Source organism: Cupressus sempervirens, chromosome 6, assembly GCF_028749045.1.
Source record: "Cupressus sempervirens isolate cs-2001-9-10 chromosome 6, ASM2874904v1, whole genome shotgun sequence".
Lineage (NCBI taxonomy): Eukaryota > Viridiplantae > Streptophyta > Pinopsida > Cupressales > Cupressaceae > Cupressus > Cupressus sempervirens.
In genome coordinates this window covers 310,141,578-310,160,338 of record NC_143123.1, presented here as the reverse complement: position 1 = coordinate 310,160,338, position 18,761 = coordinate 310,141,578, and the positions used below count along the sequence as shown (strand labels likewise).

Genomic DNA, 18,761 nt, shown 5'->3' with positions numbered 1-18,761 from the left:
TCAACGAGAAGATCATAACTTTGGTTTTGTTGGTGTTAACTTCCATACCCACCTAGCAAAAGCTTTTCTCAAACCATTGGCTGTCTTGGCGATAATGATGAGGTCATCCACATATAACAATAGTTTTATCGCATAACTAGCCAGTTAAACCCCCTCGCCACTGGCAATATCTAACCATGCTTCCAATTTGTCAATGTAAAGCCCAAACAAGGTTCGAGATAGTGGGCACCCTTGTTTTTACCCCTATATTGCTGCCAAAGCATTCCGAAAGGGCACAGTACAACTACCCTTACTTGCTATGACACCGTTGATTTAATAAGTCAATATTAGATTATAGCCATGGGAACAATTGTTTTTGCATTGAGCAATGCCACAACAACATTGTGCAAATAGAGCAAGATTACAAGGATTTTCATTACAGTACACAGTATATAGTCTGAAAACCTTTGGTGTTGATGGAGCCTAAAAATTTAGGTCTCCATTTGTGAAATGATGTTGAAAATTGATGATATCAAAAGGATTTATAAGCATGAACAAGATTGCTAAGGTAACCATTACCAGTATTGAAAGTACGAGGAGCCAAACTCACTGTTTGAATGAAGTGGAAATTACCTTCAATTTGCCAAACTTGTTGAAATACTATGAATATAAATTGAAATAATACTATTGGAAAAAGTGAGTAAAGCATTTGCAACTTGCATAATGTCTACATAGAAATAGTGATACATGGATACACTCAACAAATGGTCAAATATTCTACAGCATATAGGGGTCAGCATATTGGAGATATGATTTACTCAGTTAGTGAAATATATGTTCTCTTCAAGGAAATATCTTATCCTAAGGATTCTAGACCATGTTCTAATCAAATGCTTGTTGGGACTGGCAAAACATTCAACACTTTTGTATCACATTTCTGACAGACATATGGGGTCATGTATACAAAAGAAGTCGTGAAGTTTAGAAGTCTGAAGGTGTGATGTCAAACCTGTAGATAGAACTTACATGACATCATATTTCTGGAATGTGAGCTATAATGAAGACAGATTTTGAAGATTGAATTCAATTAGGGTGTATGAATGACGTGTATGTTTTATTCAAAGGAATATGATGAAAGACCAAGTTAAACACAATCAATTAAATGACAATCTTTAGCACCAACGAAGAAATTGTTAAAAATGAAGCAAAATATAATTGGGGACACGACAACTATATCCTTCATATCTCCCATAATGGTGATGATATTATCATCATGCAGTGATTTGCATATATAATCACAATATGATTATCATACATATCCGAGTGAGTAAATAAGTGTGGTCAGTATAGTGTAAAACGACTACATATGAAGTAAACATGGATGTGGATATGAAAGTAAGCATGAGCTTCGGTTACTGAAGAGTGGTCTTCCAAGAGATTTTAGTGTTTTGGTGTGATTCCGTCTATGCTCTTCATTCTGCGAGCATTGAGACTTTAGCCCAAAGCCGTATGAAAAAGAGGAACATACTTGTGAATCCTTGATGAGTTTATATCTGATGTTACTTTGTATTTGCTGCAGATAAGGAAGAGGTGAATTGAGCAAGTACAGACAGATTGTTGTCTTTAGGCACCCGAGCGGAGGATGGAGAACTTGAACATACCGTTGCAAAGTCAGAAGACTATTTGCAAACCTAGGCACAAGAGAAAGAATGATGTGTTGTGATCTCTAGGTGACCTTTTCGTTCTATGGTGTCGTCAGGTTTGGAGACACATGCAAGAGAGAAGAAAGTTAGTTGCTTATCTAGCCCAGTCAATTTTAGACAAAGATATGATGGGACGATAATGTCTTTGCACAGAACATGCCGCCCAATCCACCATCGCATCCAGAAATCCACGATTCTCCATTTCTTGTTTGAATAGCCAGAGGTTAAATATATATGGAGAAATGAAATATAAAAACTTATACGTTCGAGATACTGTGTGGAAGACATTAGTCAAGCATCATGGATTAATTATTTAATTCATCAAATAATCTTGGAGGATCCATTATATTTTTCAAGCCGCCTCCTTTGACTATCGTTATTTGTTTTGGATTTACTACCAAAGTGGTTGTAATTAGGTATCGTGAAGGGGTGTGTCCATTCCTTATGCACCTTTTTATTTATTATAAATATGTAATACAAATGGAGAACGGGGGGCAATTGACATCCATATACAAATTTTTACATACCCAAGTCATATATGCTCTAAGATAAATTATATTCTTTCATTGGCAAATGAATGAATTTTTTAACTAAGCCTGTGGATTGTAGATTATTGAATAAATTTATATGCGATTCTGGAGTCAAACTGCATTGGATGAATCATTTGTAAGGAGTGTCTCCACTGCAATTTTATTTCTGGCATGATCAGTAAGAAATATTTATTTTATTTGCATGAAGCATTAGAGTTAAAATATTAAATAGTTTCGTCCTTTATAATTATTATTTTAAATTTTATAAATAATTTATATGATAGATAAGTGGACAGGATCAATTATAGCATTTTAAAATTGCACATCATAGATATTGAGAAATATTTAATTGTTTCCGAATGTATGTCTGGTTTGTCTCCTAACCACAGGAGTTATAATACATTCTAGACTATTTTAAAATTGCATCCATATATTTAATTTGTCACATCTCGATTACTAAGTTGTTTATAATTACTGTGCGTAGAATTTTATAAAGTTTTATATTTTAAACTTATAATACTGACTCTATTGCCCTTCGGCACTGGTCTTATATTCCATAATTCGTAATATCCATATACTGGCAATTATTTCATATCTTTCCCTTGAAGAGTTAATATATTCATTTGTTGCATTAATCTATACTTTTTCTTATTTTAAAAAACATTCATACAATCATTTACTTTTATTCTTAATTCATAAATCACAAGTTTAAAGTTTTTTGTAATTCTTGCCGTTAGGAAAACTTTCATCGCATTCGCATTCTAATCAATCTGCTAAAAGCATCTTGGGCTTAAGTGTTTTGTTTAGGATTAGGTACACCTGCCTTGGTTTTGTAGAGTCAGAAGTGTAGGGGATTTGGATCACAACGATCAGTCCCATCAAGATGGCCATAACGGATTGGATATCCCAGCATCGAGTTGGCAAGACTCGTAGGATTCCAATCTGCGGTTTTGGGAACCAACAGGTGTTTTGCAAAGAACCTCAACAAGTTCTCTTATTGCTTTCAACATATCAATATAATTTTTGAGACAAATCTTAGGCATACGATTGACCTAATGAAGTTCTACTGTTGTAGCTGAAATGTTTTAAGCTGTGGAAAAGATCGAAACACAATGGTTGCATTTGTTGCTTGCCATTCAAATATATGATTAAATGGCATACATTTCATATGGCAAGTTGCTCCAAGCTGTTTTTCTTTGTTGCAAACTATCTACCAAGGCCCTAGTTTCATTTAAATTTCTAATGTAATGCTAAATAAAGAGCAATGTTTCAGTTTCATCTATATTTATAATACAATGCTATATCGAGAGCGAGCTTTCAGTTTCATCTACGTTTTTAATGTAATGCTCATAAAGCCCTTAGCAGGCTTTGGATTTTGATGATAGGATAATAGATAATATCATTTTTATCCATACTCGTACTCATAGAAATCTCTTTAAATTTCAGTAGTCACTTCTTTTTATCTTCTGCATAAAGTTCAACATATCTTGTAAAAGCTAGATCCTTTGGAAACTATTTATTATATATTTTCCACAAACATCAAACATGGATATTGACTAAAGAGGACTGATCCTGGCTTTTCTGTGAAAGACTGCCATTTTCGGGACCTACTCTGAAGCAATGTGATATCCTTTACTAAGTTCGTCTCAAAAACAACTCAAGGGTTTAGTTGTATTTCTGTTGAGCAGCTAATGCACAAGATCTATGACAGCTAGAAAACAAGGGGCATTAAAATAGTAACATTAATGTTTAGGTCCCCACGTCATTCCTTGTTTAACAACATAGTCTATTGGAACGCAAAAAAGGCCAAGTGTATGCTTCAGTGGTCAATCCATGGTAGGGGATATGGCAGGCAAGAGATCTTTTTATTTTTCATCAAACTGATAGAGCACGTACATTAAAATAGGATCACGAATTTGCAAATCCAGCTATAAAATGCAAGGAGTTTACTAACAATTTGAACTGCAAGAGTCATTGAATCCCCTCGCAGAACAACTCAAAATTTGCCTGCAGCAATCTTAAGGTGATATTAGGCTTTATCAAATTGATTTTCAACAATAGATTAAACTATATGATTAAATAGGACACTAATGCAAACAAATCTTGTTTAAGGGACTTGGCATAGGTTATGGTGCTGGCTTGTAAGACTGGGCTGATGCTCTATAGAGAAAACTTACTGAAAATGTCACAACAGCTGTGATAATAAGTGGAATACCCTTTGCATGCATTAAATATTTAACATCACTAGCCTCATTCACATGACACTGTTGGCTTTAGAAGCCAAAATGAAATGATAGCTATGAGAAAAGTGTTCTGTTCTACTTTTGAGCAATTGGATTGTCTAAAAAGGGCCATGTTACAAAAAAATCATTTTTCATTAGAAGCCAGCTCAAGTGTACAAATTATCTTTACTTGATTGTGGATGTTTTGATCAATCATTTTGAGGTTGCCATTTCAAATTTAAGCAACCATTTGCCAATGATACTTTGTTTGACCTTTGGACTTGCCTATAAAAAATAGGGAACCACTATTTATGTACTTGGTCATAAAGGCACTGTGTTACAGTAGGATTAGCTTTTCTTGGAGATTGCATTCTTCGCTTATTATATGACTAGGAAAGAAATCAATAATCCAAATAGCTAAGGATGATGCACTTGAATAGTAAAAATTATTAGTATTTTATTATTGTTGATGTTTGGTAGCTTCTGTTGGATAATCCCACATATAATAATATATGAGATATAATTTATATATAATTTTATTATTATATGAGAGAAATATATATATATATATATATATATAACAATGATTAATTTTTTTATTGTATTATTTATCTGACTAACAAATAGACATGTCCCATGAATGGGAGACGTCTCTTCGTTGCTTATTTCAATTGTAATAAGAGGTCACTGCCATTTGGAAAACACATACCAAAGAGGGCAGTGCTTAGTACATTTGCAGTGATCCTCATTTCACAACATAATATCAAAGCTAGGTTGCAAATGTACAAAGCCAAAAGTGAGGAATGAGATTATTCGTAGAGGGATCCTATAATGAAAATCAAAGGTAGTTGAGCATTTTCCCCATTCAAATGTTGGCGCAACGTTGTTTTCAAAAGACGAAGCAGGTGTTGAATTGGTAAATTTAGAGTATTGTCAGAATGTAATTGCCGTTCAGGTTGTCAACCATAGATGCAGGTCAATGAGAAATCTTAGGAGCGTGAAATAAAATCTGGGAGTACTCCTTGAAAGAATGGAAGAAGGATTGCTTCACATAGGGAAGAAATTAATGTTTTTGGTCCCTCTAAGTTACCAAGGATAAATGGCCTGCCATATTTGGAGATAGCGAGCTTTGAATGGTGTGAAGATGCTGTTGATTCACTTGACTGTAGCAACTGTGTAAAGCTTCAAAGTCTTGTCTTCGACACTTGCAGGCATATGGTAAACATACCGTTGATCGATGGTTGTACCAACCTATCCAAAATTGTTTTCAATAATTGCCGTTCACTATTAAATTATTTAGATTGTGTAGAGATACCAGAGTTGTACATTTCATCTAAAGATGCTTCGACCCTAGAGTGTTGTGGAATTAAGAACTAGCTTTTGTTCAAATATTGTGACATGGTGGGATCTTCCAAGTTTGTGACCTGTTTCAAATTTGACTGTGCTTAAACTATATGGCTGTGATATAAATGAACCATCAGATGTTACATGTTGTGGCATGTTAGAGGAGGTTTATTTTTTTGCACTGAGGAAGATATGGAACTTTCACAATGTATCTTATCATGTTTGTGCAATTGCGAGAGGGTTCAAGATCCTCTGATATCGGGAGTTGCCATGAATTACAGGTGTTTCATCTACTCTACAATGGTGATAAGTATTCCAAGTCGTTATTTCCAAAGATGGATAGCTGCCCTCTATTACGAGAAATAAGATGTCATGTCCAAAAACCAGGGCAAAAACACAACAATTTTTTTTAAAGGTAATTTCAACTAAGTTAATTCATACTAGCTTTGCATAAGCTGCAAAAAGATGGAAATATGGTTTAGTTAGTTTGGAGTCACAAGGTCTAGGCATACAATTGAGTTTAGACTACATCACTTAAGGATGTAGAGACTCTATTCAATCATACTATACGGGTTCAAAACCCTAGGTCCTAGTGCTACAAGAATGCCTAGGTTGGGTTGAATAATTCGATCAATTAAACTATAGTTTCATGTTTAATAAGGTGTGACATCATGCTCGGAAAACTTTGGATCACTAACATAAGTTACGTTAGGTTTGATTGTTACCTTAATTCATTATAATAGTTCAATCTCCTAGGTGTACTAATCGACACTTGTAGGTTGACCTACCGACATACAAATACTTGATCCTAGTTGTCAACATAACCTATTAGCTTAATTAAAACATTAAATATTCATCATTAAATTGTTTACGATATACAATATATCATTTAACATAACTCGGATCATTCTATCAAGTTATCTAGTTAGTTCTAACCTATAACACCTTCGATCATTACATAAGCACTCACTAACCCGAAGACACCCTTTAACCAAAACATTTGTATTTAAAATTTGTTAAATTCACTATCGAGTAAATCATTTAACAAGAATAATATTAGAATTGAAAATAATTTTCTAACATGATTTCATACATAAATTACAAAATTTGACAATCTATTTTTACCTTTAACTCTATTTGCCAATAATTTATACCTAATACTTAACTACCAAATAACATCTTTATTAATTACAAATTCCCCAATATAACTAAAGCTACACACCAAATTTAATTTAGTTTATTAAATTCTAATTCACATAAATAATTTACTAAAAAATTCACTAACAACTATCACTAACTCAACTATCTCCTAATCCTACTTACCTACTAACCCATCAATCTAATTAATCTTTAGTCAACTTTCCTTTATAACACATGAACTATTTAAAATATTAAATACTTATTACAAATTCCTAACTCCTTTATTAACTACTAATCAACATTAACAATTACTAAAAATACTCCCAACTAACCACGTAATAACAATTACTAATAAACTTCCCTAATTTCCTACTCTATCTACTTATCATACACACCCCTTTCCCACTTCCCACACCTCTTGGCACACTTTACCAAGTGGTGGGCACTGCCCAAGGATGATGTACCTTTCCCAAGCTCGGAAGTACGCCCAAGACAAGGAGGTACGTACATGAACTTTGGGGAAAGATTGAGGAGGAGTTAGGTGAGTTTGAAAAAGTATTAAATTTGCCACAAATGTTGACTTGGCTGTTTTGAAACACGTAACTCCAAATCGCCTCCAAAACTTGCAAGGAGAGTCAACCACACGCCCCACACATATACCAACGTGGGTATGAGTGCTGGAGTGAGATCCCAATGCAAGGAGAAGGGATGGTGACATCAACACTTGGGATGTGTTGAGCGCATAAGCCAAGGAGGTAGGTGGGTAAAGTTTTAAGGGTAACTTTATACTTTATGTTCCCCCCTCAATGTGCCTAAGCCCTGGTCAGCATTTAAGGTGATGTGGACGTATGGCAAGGGTGAGAAAAGGGGCCTTAAATGCATGGGAGAGGTGAGGCGTGCTTAGGGAAGAGGCAATGCAAGTGAGGATGGGTAGTTAGGAATAGTTTGAAAATGGGTAAAGTTTTCAATTTTGTTTTGCTGACCATAAATACAAGTTTATCTTGCCCCCTTCTCATGTGTAGGCGAGCTTCCTTGGGGATGGCAAGTGGGAGGTGGGTCCCATGTGACCTACCTCTCCCAAGCCTTGGGACATTCAAAAGATCTGTGACCTTCACCACATTTGTAGGAAGTACCCTTAAATGCACCTCCGTTTGCTCTCTTCCTCTGTTCAATAGATTTCAGTTCATCTTCAGCAATTTGTTTGTTCTTCACCAAGTGATCATGCTTCTGCTTCCCTCGAGGATTACCTTGGTGTCTCCTTTTCAGCTTCTCTTCTGCTCTCAAAGCATACTGATAAGCATCCTCAAGTGAAGCAATATTTAGCATACCAACCTCTCCAAGATGAATAAGATTTATTTGAAGTGGACTTTTCATCTTGGAGGATGAAAAGTGGGAGGTGGGTCCCATGTGACCTACCTCTCCCAAATCTTACCTTATATATATATATATATATATATATATAAGTATGCTTCCTCCTGAGTATGCACTTTCTAATATAAAAATAGGTTGGTCCTAAGTTTTATTTTTATTTTTTTAAATTAAATTATATAAGAATTTAGGAGGGTATCTACAGAGAATATTCTCTGTTCCAGAAAGGGATTTAATAATTTCCCCATGCATTTTCTAGAGAGCCCTTTTTTGCTATCAAATACATCTGGTGATATTTATTTATTTATTTGCTCCTCCTTTTAGCTAGGTGTTTTCTTCCGAGGAGTTTTATAGTGGCATAGTGTATTAATATTTTGTTCATTTTATTGAGTGGGTTTGTAAATACAATATTGTTATCAATTTTATATCCAAGTTATGAGTGATTTTGGGTATTTTACATATATTGCAACATAGGATATAATTCATTGATTTATCAAAATTTATACTAGCTAAGGTTTTAAAGTGCAAGTAGGATGAGTGTATCTTATTTGAACATTGTTTATAATTCATGATCTTAAGGATGAATTATTGCATCTATAAAATCAAATAACTCATACATCAATATCTTATAACATGAACTTTTGATCACCTTGTTTTTGAACCAAGATTTCAGAAAGAAGTAGCGAGTATTCAACTTGAAATTTTTGCAAAGCAATATATTTGAAAATAAGATATGATTTACAATCCAATGAAACTTGCTCACTTAACTTGCTTATTTTCACATAATAACTGCATTTCTATTATCAATATTGGAGTTGCAACATTTAATCCATTACTTACATATTCATTTTCAACATGAATGCACAATACAATAGGTGGTAATACAATGGAGAAATCTCCAACACAATGACATCAAGATTACCTTTAGTGCTCCAATTCCACAATGATTCCATCATAAGGCCAATCCAAAATCTGCAAAAAAATACATAACTAACCATAGATGAAAATCTTATTATGAGAATTGGCATTGTGTAGATCTAAATCTCTATTTTATTGTTTATATTCTGCTGTGTGGTTGTTTGTTGGGGGCTAGGACATCTCCTTTGGAGATTCTCCTGCCTTGCACTGTGTCAAGTGGTATCAGAGCGAAGGTTGGATCTGGTTGATTTGTTGCAGACAGTTTGCGAAGATCTTGGAAGTTGCCTCCAAGACAATTGGACTCTAGGGTGATTGAAGTATGTTTGTGATGTTATGAAAGCGAGGATCTTAGAGAAGATTAAAATAGAATTCAGATCTGAGATGGCGTAGATGAAGAGTGATATGATCATTGAGATCATAAGTGCTATAGGTGGTGTGCCTCGGCATATGGGTACTGAAGATGGTTATGAGGAAGTTGCTGAAGACCTTGAGGTTGCTGGATTGAGTGGTGAAGGTAGAACTGATCGAGTTGAGGGACCATGGGGAATAGGGTTGGTCAATTTGATGGATCTAGATATCAGTTGAAGTTGAAGCTGAAGCATAAGATAGAGGTTTCTAATTTTTCAGTTACTTTGAATCCTGAAGACCTGATTGATTAGATTGTTGAATTGGAAGACTACTCTGAGAAAGAGGATATTGAAGATCCACTTAGAGTGAGGTTGGCACAAACTAAGTTGAAAGGACATGTTGCTTTATGGTGGAGGGAATTGCAGCGAGATAGAGAAGAGGAAGGTGAAATGAAGATCATTAGATGGAGATTGATGGTGACTAAATTGAAGGATAATTTCATTCCTGCTGATTATGAACTTGAGTTGTTTATGAAATTGCAGAATTTGAAGCAAAAATATATGACTATGAAAGATTATACAAACGAGTTTTACAAGTTGACTATTTGTTTTGGACATAGAGAACTGTCTAAGAAGAAGGTGGCTAGATATATTAATGGTTTGAGATTCAATATTCAAGATGAGGTTGGTATGCTGAATATTGCTTCGCTTGAGGATGCTTATCAGTATGCTTTGTCAACAATTACAATAAAAGTTTAGCAAGATCTCGCAAAATCCAAACGATTAGTTAGCCCAGATCCACAACTTGGTAGAGAACTTCAAAAAGAATCTCAACTCATGCTCACAAGCCACCAAACAGCCTTCTTGTTTCCCAAGCCACACTTAGCTTCTAGCTCTGCGTAAACTTCACTATCTTAGCTACTCATCTTTTTCCACTTGAATTCCCCCAAAATTATGCCCACAACACTACCCAAGTCCTCCTTAAATACTTGCATGGCCAAAAGTCGGCCTATTGCTGTTACATTTATTAAATACACCCACATTAAATATATCCTTAAAGCCACAAGTCAGCCTGGAACAAATATTAAATACATGACATAAAATTAAATACTTAGGACAGGTCCCAAGTCTACAATGCATAACTAACTCATAAGACCACATAAGAATATGCGTACCTAGACATAGGTCCACGTGCCAACCAACTATCCAAATCCAAGAGTGCATACACCAACTCCCTCGGATTGAAGCTCGCAAATACAATCTCCAAAGCTCTGCCAGTAAATAGGAACACATTACCAGCAACCACTACAATGACTCTAACTCCAAGACGATGACTCCAAACATCACGTGCACTTAAAGAAAGGTTCCCCAATATGCCTCGAACAAATCCCTAACCACGCGAATCATAGCTCCACAAACTCGAGCATGAAGCCCCTGCATACAGGATTACTGACTTCCCTAGGATGCTTCTGCATCACACACACACACACATAACAATGGTTAATTTTTTATTATTATATTAATTATCTAACTAATGAATAGACATGTTGGGACATGTCTCTTCATTGCTTATTCTCATTTGAAATAAGGGGTCACTACCATTTGGAAAACACATATTGAAGACAGCAGTGCTTAGTACATTTGCAGCGATCCTCATTTCACAACAATTATAGATAAAATAAAAACAAAGGACAATACTTTCGACGAATAAAACTAGGGGTATGTGGAGCCTCATACGCCTTGGTACTATTTTGATACTTTGATTCCATATACAGTAGTTTAGATATCTTAAATGCTTTTAAATTTTGATCAGTGTCAACCTCAATGGATCCATCTTAAATTGTGGGAAATGAATTTGGAAACTGTGCATCTGAAAAATCTATATGGTATAGTTTTAGGAAATATATCTTTTATATATGACTTCAATATCTGATGATTTTTTACGCATTGCCACTTCTTTGGCCCTTCCATTGAGAGAGTTTAGAGTGGCTAATGCCATAAGCTGGGCAAGAATGCAATATTTTGGTTTTTCTCCTCAAGGCAGATAAATGTGTTTTAACTTCACAAAATGACACTATTCCATCACCCCCCCCTCTTCCCTGGCTCCTAATGTATACCTGTTTTGGTTTAAGGGATTTGTCAGATTAGTTCCAACATGATACTTAATAGCCAAATTTTAATGCACAGTATCACTTCAGATATAGTTCTACAGTGACACCCAAAGCTTCTAATGTCATGCTAATTGATTTTCTCCTTCAAAGTGAGTCCATCCACAGAAAGCTCCTATTCCCCTGCCTGCAAAACTAGTCCTATGGGCTTTGTGAACTACTCCACCATTCATCCTTAATACATGGTAAACTCTTGCAAAATGACTCATTTCTGGCTGTTCGGCATCTATTTTGCTGTGGTTTTCCGTTGTTCATCATTATAGATTTTCAGGTAGTCTCAAAAGAGGGTGGTGATTTCTTCATTTTAGCTCCTGCGATAAACACCGAAACTGTTCCAAAGAAATTGCGCTGTTGTCTCTTGAATATTTTAGTTGAGGAAAAATCATTCCTACAAAAGTAAATTTTTATTTAAAAAATTAAAAATTTACATGCACAAAATTTTGTCATACTTCCTTTAAGAGATTTTCTTTTTTAGAGATAGAGCTTGTCAATCCGTCCAAATGCCCACCATTAGTTTCTCTGTCTCAAATGACTTAACAATGTAGATTTGAACTTTACGAAGTTAATGCAGACCCTGACTTTTTAGTTCATTCTTTGCTTTCCTGCTACTAGGTTATCATTCAGTGTCTATTCTTTCACAATACTTGTACTTTTGTTGGCACATATGTCAGGGAAGAATGACCATTGTTGCATGCCAATTTACTTTTAATAATACATGTTTTTTTATTCACTTCTTTCTCTACTAGTATCTGAATCTTTAGATGTTCAACAAATGATTGTTTTACATTCTCAAATTAATTTTGTTAAACTTATTATTCATGGTATAGATGACAGCCGATATATCAATTGCTGATGGTCATTTGAGTAACATGGGACGGATGATTGAAGAAATGGAGGGTAAACTGAGAAATGCATTGGATCAGGTTGTATTTGTATTTCTTATTTTCAAAGATCTGGATAGCAAGTTATAGAATTGTTTGTGACAAAACCAAGTATGTGGATAATGTGAAGGTTTACTTTGGGAAGACAAGAGAAATGGTGTTAACTTTGCGAGAGCCACTCGGTATCTTGACTTCAACATCATTATCAGGACAGAGCTTGCAACAGACTATTGCAAGTGAAATTCATCGTTAACGGGTGCAGGATGCTCATTCAGATTGGTTTAAAAATATTCTTATACTATTTTAGCAGTTGTGAATGTATAGTATTGAGAGATTTTGAATGCGTGTATGTATGACTGTTGTATAACATACATCCTTTATTTGCATCAAATGGAGTGGATTTAGTGTGCAAGTTTTGATTAAAAAATTCAGATCGCTAAATACCAAGTGAGGAACATTGTGTCTGCAAAATCTAATATCCTGCCAAACAGGATTAGATTTCGTTGTGGTGAGGGATTTGAGGTCATGTTTCCTTGATGTATCCTGTGCTTGACATGAGTCATTCTCACATGCAGCTTTGTATCTTTGACCTCTTATGGTCTCTTACGAATTTTCTTTCCATGGCTGCCTCAATGAACTACCATGGTGGTCACACCCCTCATTTTTTAAAATTTTATAAAATATCATTCTTGATTTAAGTACTTTGGGAGGATTACCAACCATCTTGGGTGATTTCATTCTTGTGGAGCAAAGCGACAGGGCATCTCCATTGATATGTATATCATTGACGTTGGATGTTTTAAATGAACTTCTCTCATTGAATCACCACTCAAAATAGATGTATTAAAATAACTTAAAAAGAAGGTAAAGATCTACGTTTTAGTCAAGTATTTTCATGGGTTTGGAACTGTAACTGTATAGCATGAGTTAAATTAAATTGTTACAGTATGGATGATAAAGAATTTTTGTAAGATACGTTTTGCTGATGTCTCGAGAACATGAGAACTCTGAAAGGATGTCTCCCTTTTCAGGATCTTACATACTTTTCAATGTGATGCATACAAATAAAGAAAATATAATTTAGAAAAAAAAGCACTTAAAACTTTGTCATTTCATAAAGAGGGAAGGTTTGTCATTTCAAATGCAGGACTGTATATTTCTTTTTACAATTTCAGCTGCTTTTAATACGGTCAAACTATATTGATAGCCACAACTCGCACCCGCTATGTCTCCATGTGGTCCCTGAAACCGGGCAAATATTTTCTTGCTTTCAAGACTTCATTTGTTTACCAAACCTCATAGGGGAGAGGACCCGGTACTTGAACACCCTAATTTCATGCTTATCAAAATTCCATGTGAAATTTTGAATCACTCCCAATTCTTTTACAGCAGCTTATTTGGCAAGTCGTCTACTTACAACTAAGGTTTCAAGTCCACATCATTCATTATGATGACATATCAACATGTTTTTTGCCAAGTTGTCTAAAACAGCCCAAATAAAAAGTGAGACCAATGGTCCATAAAGGGCACCCATAGTTGCACAGCTGATGTGGCATCACGTCATTGGTTAATTTTTATATCTAAGAGTACATTTTATTCAATTTTGGGTAGACATTGCACTAACAACTTTATAGTCACAAGTTTTGGTACAATGTTGTCAAAAAAAATTGGGCATTAAGTGTAGGTATCATGTCAACATCTCCTATCACAACTATTGGAACACGTTCAAGTGCTGGGTCCTCTCCCCTAATATTGGAGAAATATCGATTTATGTGTAGACATACAATACAACAAGAAATTTGGGCCTCTCAAGATCTCACTAAAACAATTGAAAAATTGTGCGACACCAAAATTAGGCCTCTCGTTTCTATAAGACTCGTTAAATGTATGACATAACGTAAGAACTAGTAGTTGCATGCTTTTGTGCATACAATGTTAAGTCGATACGAGTGTTGATTTTATAGACAGTTAAATAATTTGATTAGTGAAGAATGTTTATGTCATTGGTAAGACTTCTATTGAAGATTTTGGGAATATACAAGCACATCAAACTATTTCAAAAGGCATAACATGAATTATCAAGATGTTTGTGATTGCTCATGTGAAAAAAAATTATTGTCCACAAATGATTGAAGTGGACTATTTGATCTAAGGACAACCAATGCAATAGAAACTAAGCATCTTCCTATAAATTGCATTGGGTTCATGTTCTATCCATAAAATGATATAAATATCAATTTCCTTTCAATATAATTATAAAAGATAACCAATTGAATGACCTTTTCGTTCAAATTAGAAAGTTGTCACTGAACAATTTTATCATCATCAAAATAAGATGATTTTTTACAATCAACTTAGAAACTATCTAGTTTAACTATATTATCCTCATCTCACAACAAATGCAATAACAACCTTTATAGCATCTTCTTGTAAATTGTATTGAGTTCATTCTCTATTTGTAAAAGGATATAAGAACAATTTCTTTTGATTAATAATTACAACCAATTGGATGACTTTTCCCATCAAATTAAAAGGTTACCACTTAAGCAATCTTATATTCATTAAAAAAAATGACTTTTTACTATCAAATTAGAAGAAACTTTCCATTCAACAATGATTTCCTCATCTAAATAAAGGTAAATTGTATTTATAAAAAATAAAGATATGAATAAGGACAAAAAAAAGAAACAATAAAGATTTACATAATGGAAAAATAAAAACTGACAAAAAATACTAACAATTTTTATTTTTCTCACAATATATATTTTTCCTTTGCTTCCACAAATAAAATTGTTTGCATTGTCATAGATTTTTGCTTATAAAAATTAATTTAAATATTTATAATGCCCTTGGTCTACTGGTGAAGTTGAAAGGTTCTTAAAGAGTCCACTAGGGATCAAGTCTCGCTGAGTGTGTGGCTCCAACATTGAAAAGAGGTGAGAACGGGTTGGAGAACGTCCATAACAAATTTTTTTTTTTTAATAATTCACCAAGCTTTTCATCCGAATATTGAAAGAGACTCCTTAAGGTTCAATCACACCTCCTAAAATATAATTCAAAATAAAATGCATTTGCATTAAAAAATTGAATTTTTTAGTGAAGGAAAATGCTCAAGAAGAATGGAAGTGATATATGTTTTATTACTATGAAGCCTTACCTATATTCCATTGAATAAGGTTATCAACCAATTAAAATTATTTATTTAGATTAATTTCCAATCAATTAAATTTAACTTATTTTTTAAAGCCTTTCATATAAGAAGACACATGAAACAAAACTAACATAACAAAAGCTCCCCTTCAAGTCCTCAGACATCTCAACAAAACATTATTAAGACAATTTTTTAAAAAAAAATTGTAGCCAAAACAATTTGTAGAACTTTCCTGCGGATGCTGTGGCTGTGGATTGCGTTCTTTCTGCGCCGGTGGTTAAGGAGGATGCTTTGGTCTCTTCCCCTGCTTCGGATGATCCTCCTAGGGACCATATGTTGTCTGATTCTCACAGGGAGTTTGATGTGGCTTTTGTGTCCCCTGGATTCCTTGGGTCATCTTCTAAGAATTGGGTTGCTGAGGTAGCGAAGTTTGAGGATGATTGGATTGCGGTTAAACGGAAGAAGACTAAGTCTTCTGCTCCCCTTTTAGATATGATCCTTTGGTCGCGTAAGGACAACTTCAAATCAAAAGGAAAATCTTATGCTCCCTTATGCTGATTGGTTTTTTGTGATGGTGAACTGGCCGAGTTTTTGGTTTGCTAGAAACTAGTTTGGGAGGTTTGTTAGGTTGCTTTGTTCCAATCTGTCAACTTTCCAGGTTCCAGTGTTCTTATGGTTGATTTTTTGGTCACATTTGTTGGTCTCAGGTCCCTATAAAACCTGGTTTAGTTGTTTTGCTAGTTTCAGGTCCTCTTAAAATCTGGGTGTGCTTAATGGTTTATCTTTCTTTTTGTTGTAAAGGGTTTCAAGACCCTTCAAAACCTGCTTTTAACTTAATCTAAAAAACAATTTGTAGAACTTGTGATATTGCTATTAGGATTTAACTGTGTGATTTTGAGTCAAACTCATTGCTATCTCCTACTTATCAATTTGTAGAATGTTGTAGTCAGTTCAATATATATTTGTGTTTTCTTTCAATATAACACATATGAGTGGCACTTTTCAATCCATCTTCTAGAGGAAATGCCTCGATAGAATGAAAGAGAGACATTAAATAAACTTGTTCATCTGATGCTCTCAAGAAACATAAAACGAAAAAGGCATTTGGCTATATTACAAGAATCAACAAAAAATATACAATATTTTCCAAATAAAAAATCTTATATTTCATTTTAGTTTTCTCTTGTTACTAAAACATCTTTCTAAAGATTTGATAAATTAAAACTGAACTATCAAATCGACAAGAAAAATCCCATCTAACACAGACTTCAGCATGTTGCAAAATATTTATCCAAAAAGATATCCAACCATTTTAAGCATCTACAATAACATTAACACTTTGATGATTTTCACTGTTGTGCTATGGCTTCCCGCTCCCGTAATTTTCCAAACCTCCTTGCGCGCTTTGTGGATTTTCCTATTTCTACCTCTGTGCTTGATGCTGCAGATTTTCCTCCGCTGCCTTTGGGGCCTGTTATGACGGATGATGCCATTGTGGGGGGGGGGGGTAGGGCTTCCCTCGCGTCCTCTCCTGGCGGCGTCAGTTCTCCCTCCATCCCTGTTACTGCTGTGGCTAGAGCCAGTTCTGTGCCTTCTCCTGATGGTGTTCATGTTTAGGTTGCTTTAGCCCCACCCAGTGCGACTATAGGTTCCCCTGTTTTGACCTCATCTGTTGGTCCATGAGGTTGGGCTTCCTCTTATGCTGATGTGGCTACTTTTGAGGTTGGGTTGCACAACACTACTCCTCCTGTGGGTCTCTATTTCGGGCCTTCTCATTCCCAAGAGGCCTCTTCGATGAGTGTCTCCAGCCCTGCTAGGGTTGTTTTAGACCAAAATATTGATAATGAAATTTTTTCTAAGGCAAAGGAGTTCTCTGCCCTAGCTACTATTTTTCGATTCCGAGGTTTTTGGCCCTCTCTTTATGTTCTTCATGCATGGATCTCTGAGCATTGGGAACCACTCTTAGACAATGGCGTTCAGATCTTCCCGATTGCTAAAGGATTCTACATTGTCAAGTTTGCAATTGCTACAGACCAAAAGTCTATTTTGTCTGGTTCTTTGTCATGGCAAGGTCGTTTCCCTCTCATGGCCAAACTGTGGCATATGGACTTTGACCTGCTGATGGAGTCCTTCAACAAGGTTCCTATTTGGGTTAGGCTTCCAAATCTCCTATGCATCTTTGACCCGACTTTGTTTTGGAATCTATGGGGAATGCTATTGGAATTTTTTTGTTTGTGGACTTAGCTACTTTTGATATTCTCCATTCGACATGTGCACACATTCTTGTTGAGCTAGATGTCTCAAAGGGCCTCCTTTAGCATATCTGCTTGGCCTCTTCACGAGGATCCTGGACTTTGAGACTGGATTACGAAGGTATCCCCTTTTGTTGCAGGAAGTGTCATTTGACAGGTCACTTGGCTGCTTGTTGCTTATCTATGAAGAACAAGCCGAGGCGTCCTCCTTGGTGGCATGGGGTCTCCTCCGAGCACTATACGGTGCACAAGTTCGATCTTGAGGATGGCTCTTCCCCAGTGGCTTGTTCTCCGGTTGTTGCTTCTTCAGGGACATTGGATGCTGTGGATGTCTGGCCTTCGGGTCTGGATCTTGTCCCTTCTCTTGTCTTTGACTTGGCTGCTTTCCCTGGTCCTGGTGGGGGCCTGTCTTCTTCGATTTCTCCTAGGGAGATTGATCTATCGGGTGCATCTGCTTCCTTTGGCCTCCTCTCTACTTCTTCTAGGGACTACCTTGGTGAGGCATCAAGAGTGGTGGAGGGATGGATTGCAGTAAAAAGAAAGAAATCTAAGCCTTCTATTCCTCCACTAGATATGATTCTTAGGTTGGGCAAGGGAGTCTCTAAATCAAAGGGAAAATCGTGAGCTCCCTTACTGTGCCTGGGTTTAGGTGATGGAGCCCATTGTTGGATTCTTTGGCTCCTTTTTGTTGGTGATAGGTTTTGTCACCATGGTTACCTCCTTTCCTGGAGGGTAATCGGTTCCATCTTTGGTTCTGT

General features: G+C 35.6%; 1 protein-coding gene across 1 annotated transcript in view; it reads left to right on the top strand.

The window, feature by feature from the left end:
• Window positions 1–13,301, top strand: part of CPB (Subunits of heterodimeric actin filament capping protein Capz superfamily) — a 75,176-nt gene extending 61,875 nt beyond the window's left edge. Inside the window, exons 7-8 of the mRNA XM_089787997.1 lie at window positions 12,547–12,642; window positions 12,731–13,301. Coding sequence (XP_089644123.1) covers window positions 12,547–12,642; window positions 12,731–12,853 — 219 coding nt within the window. The 3' untranslated portion in view covers window positions 12,854–13,301. The remainder of the gene's footprint in view (window positions 1–12,546; window positions 12,643–12,730) is intronic.
• Window positions 13,302–18,761: the final 5,460 nt, after the last annotated feature.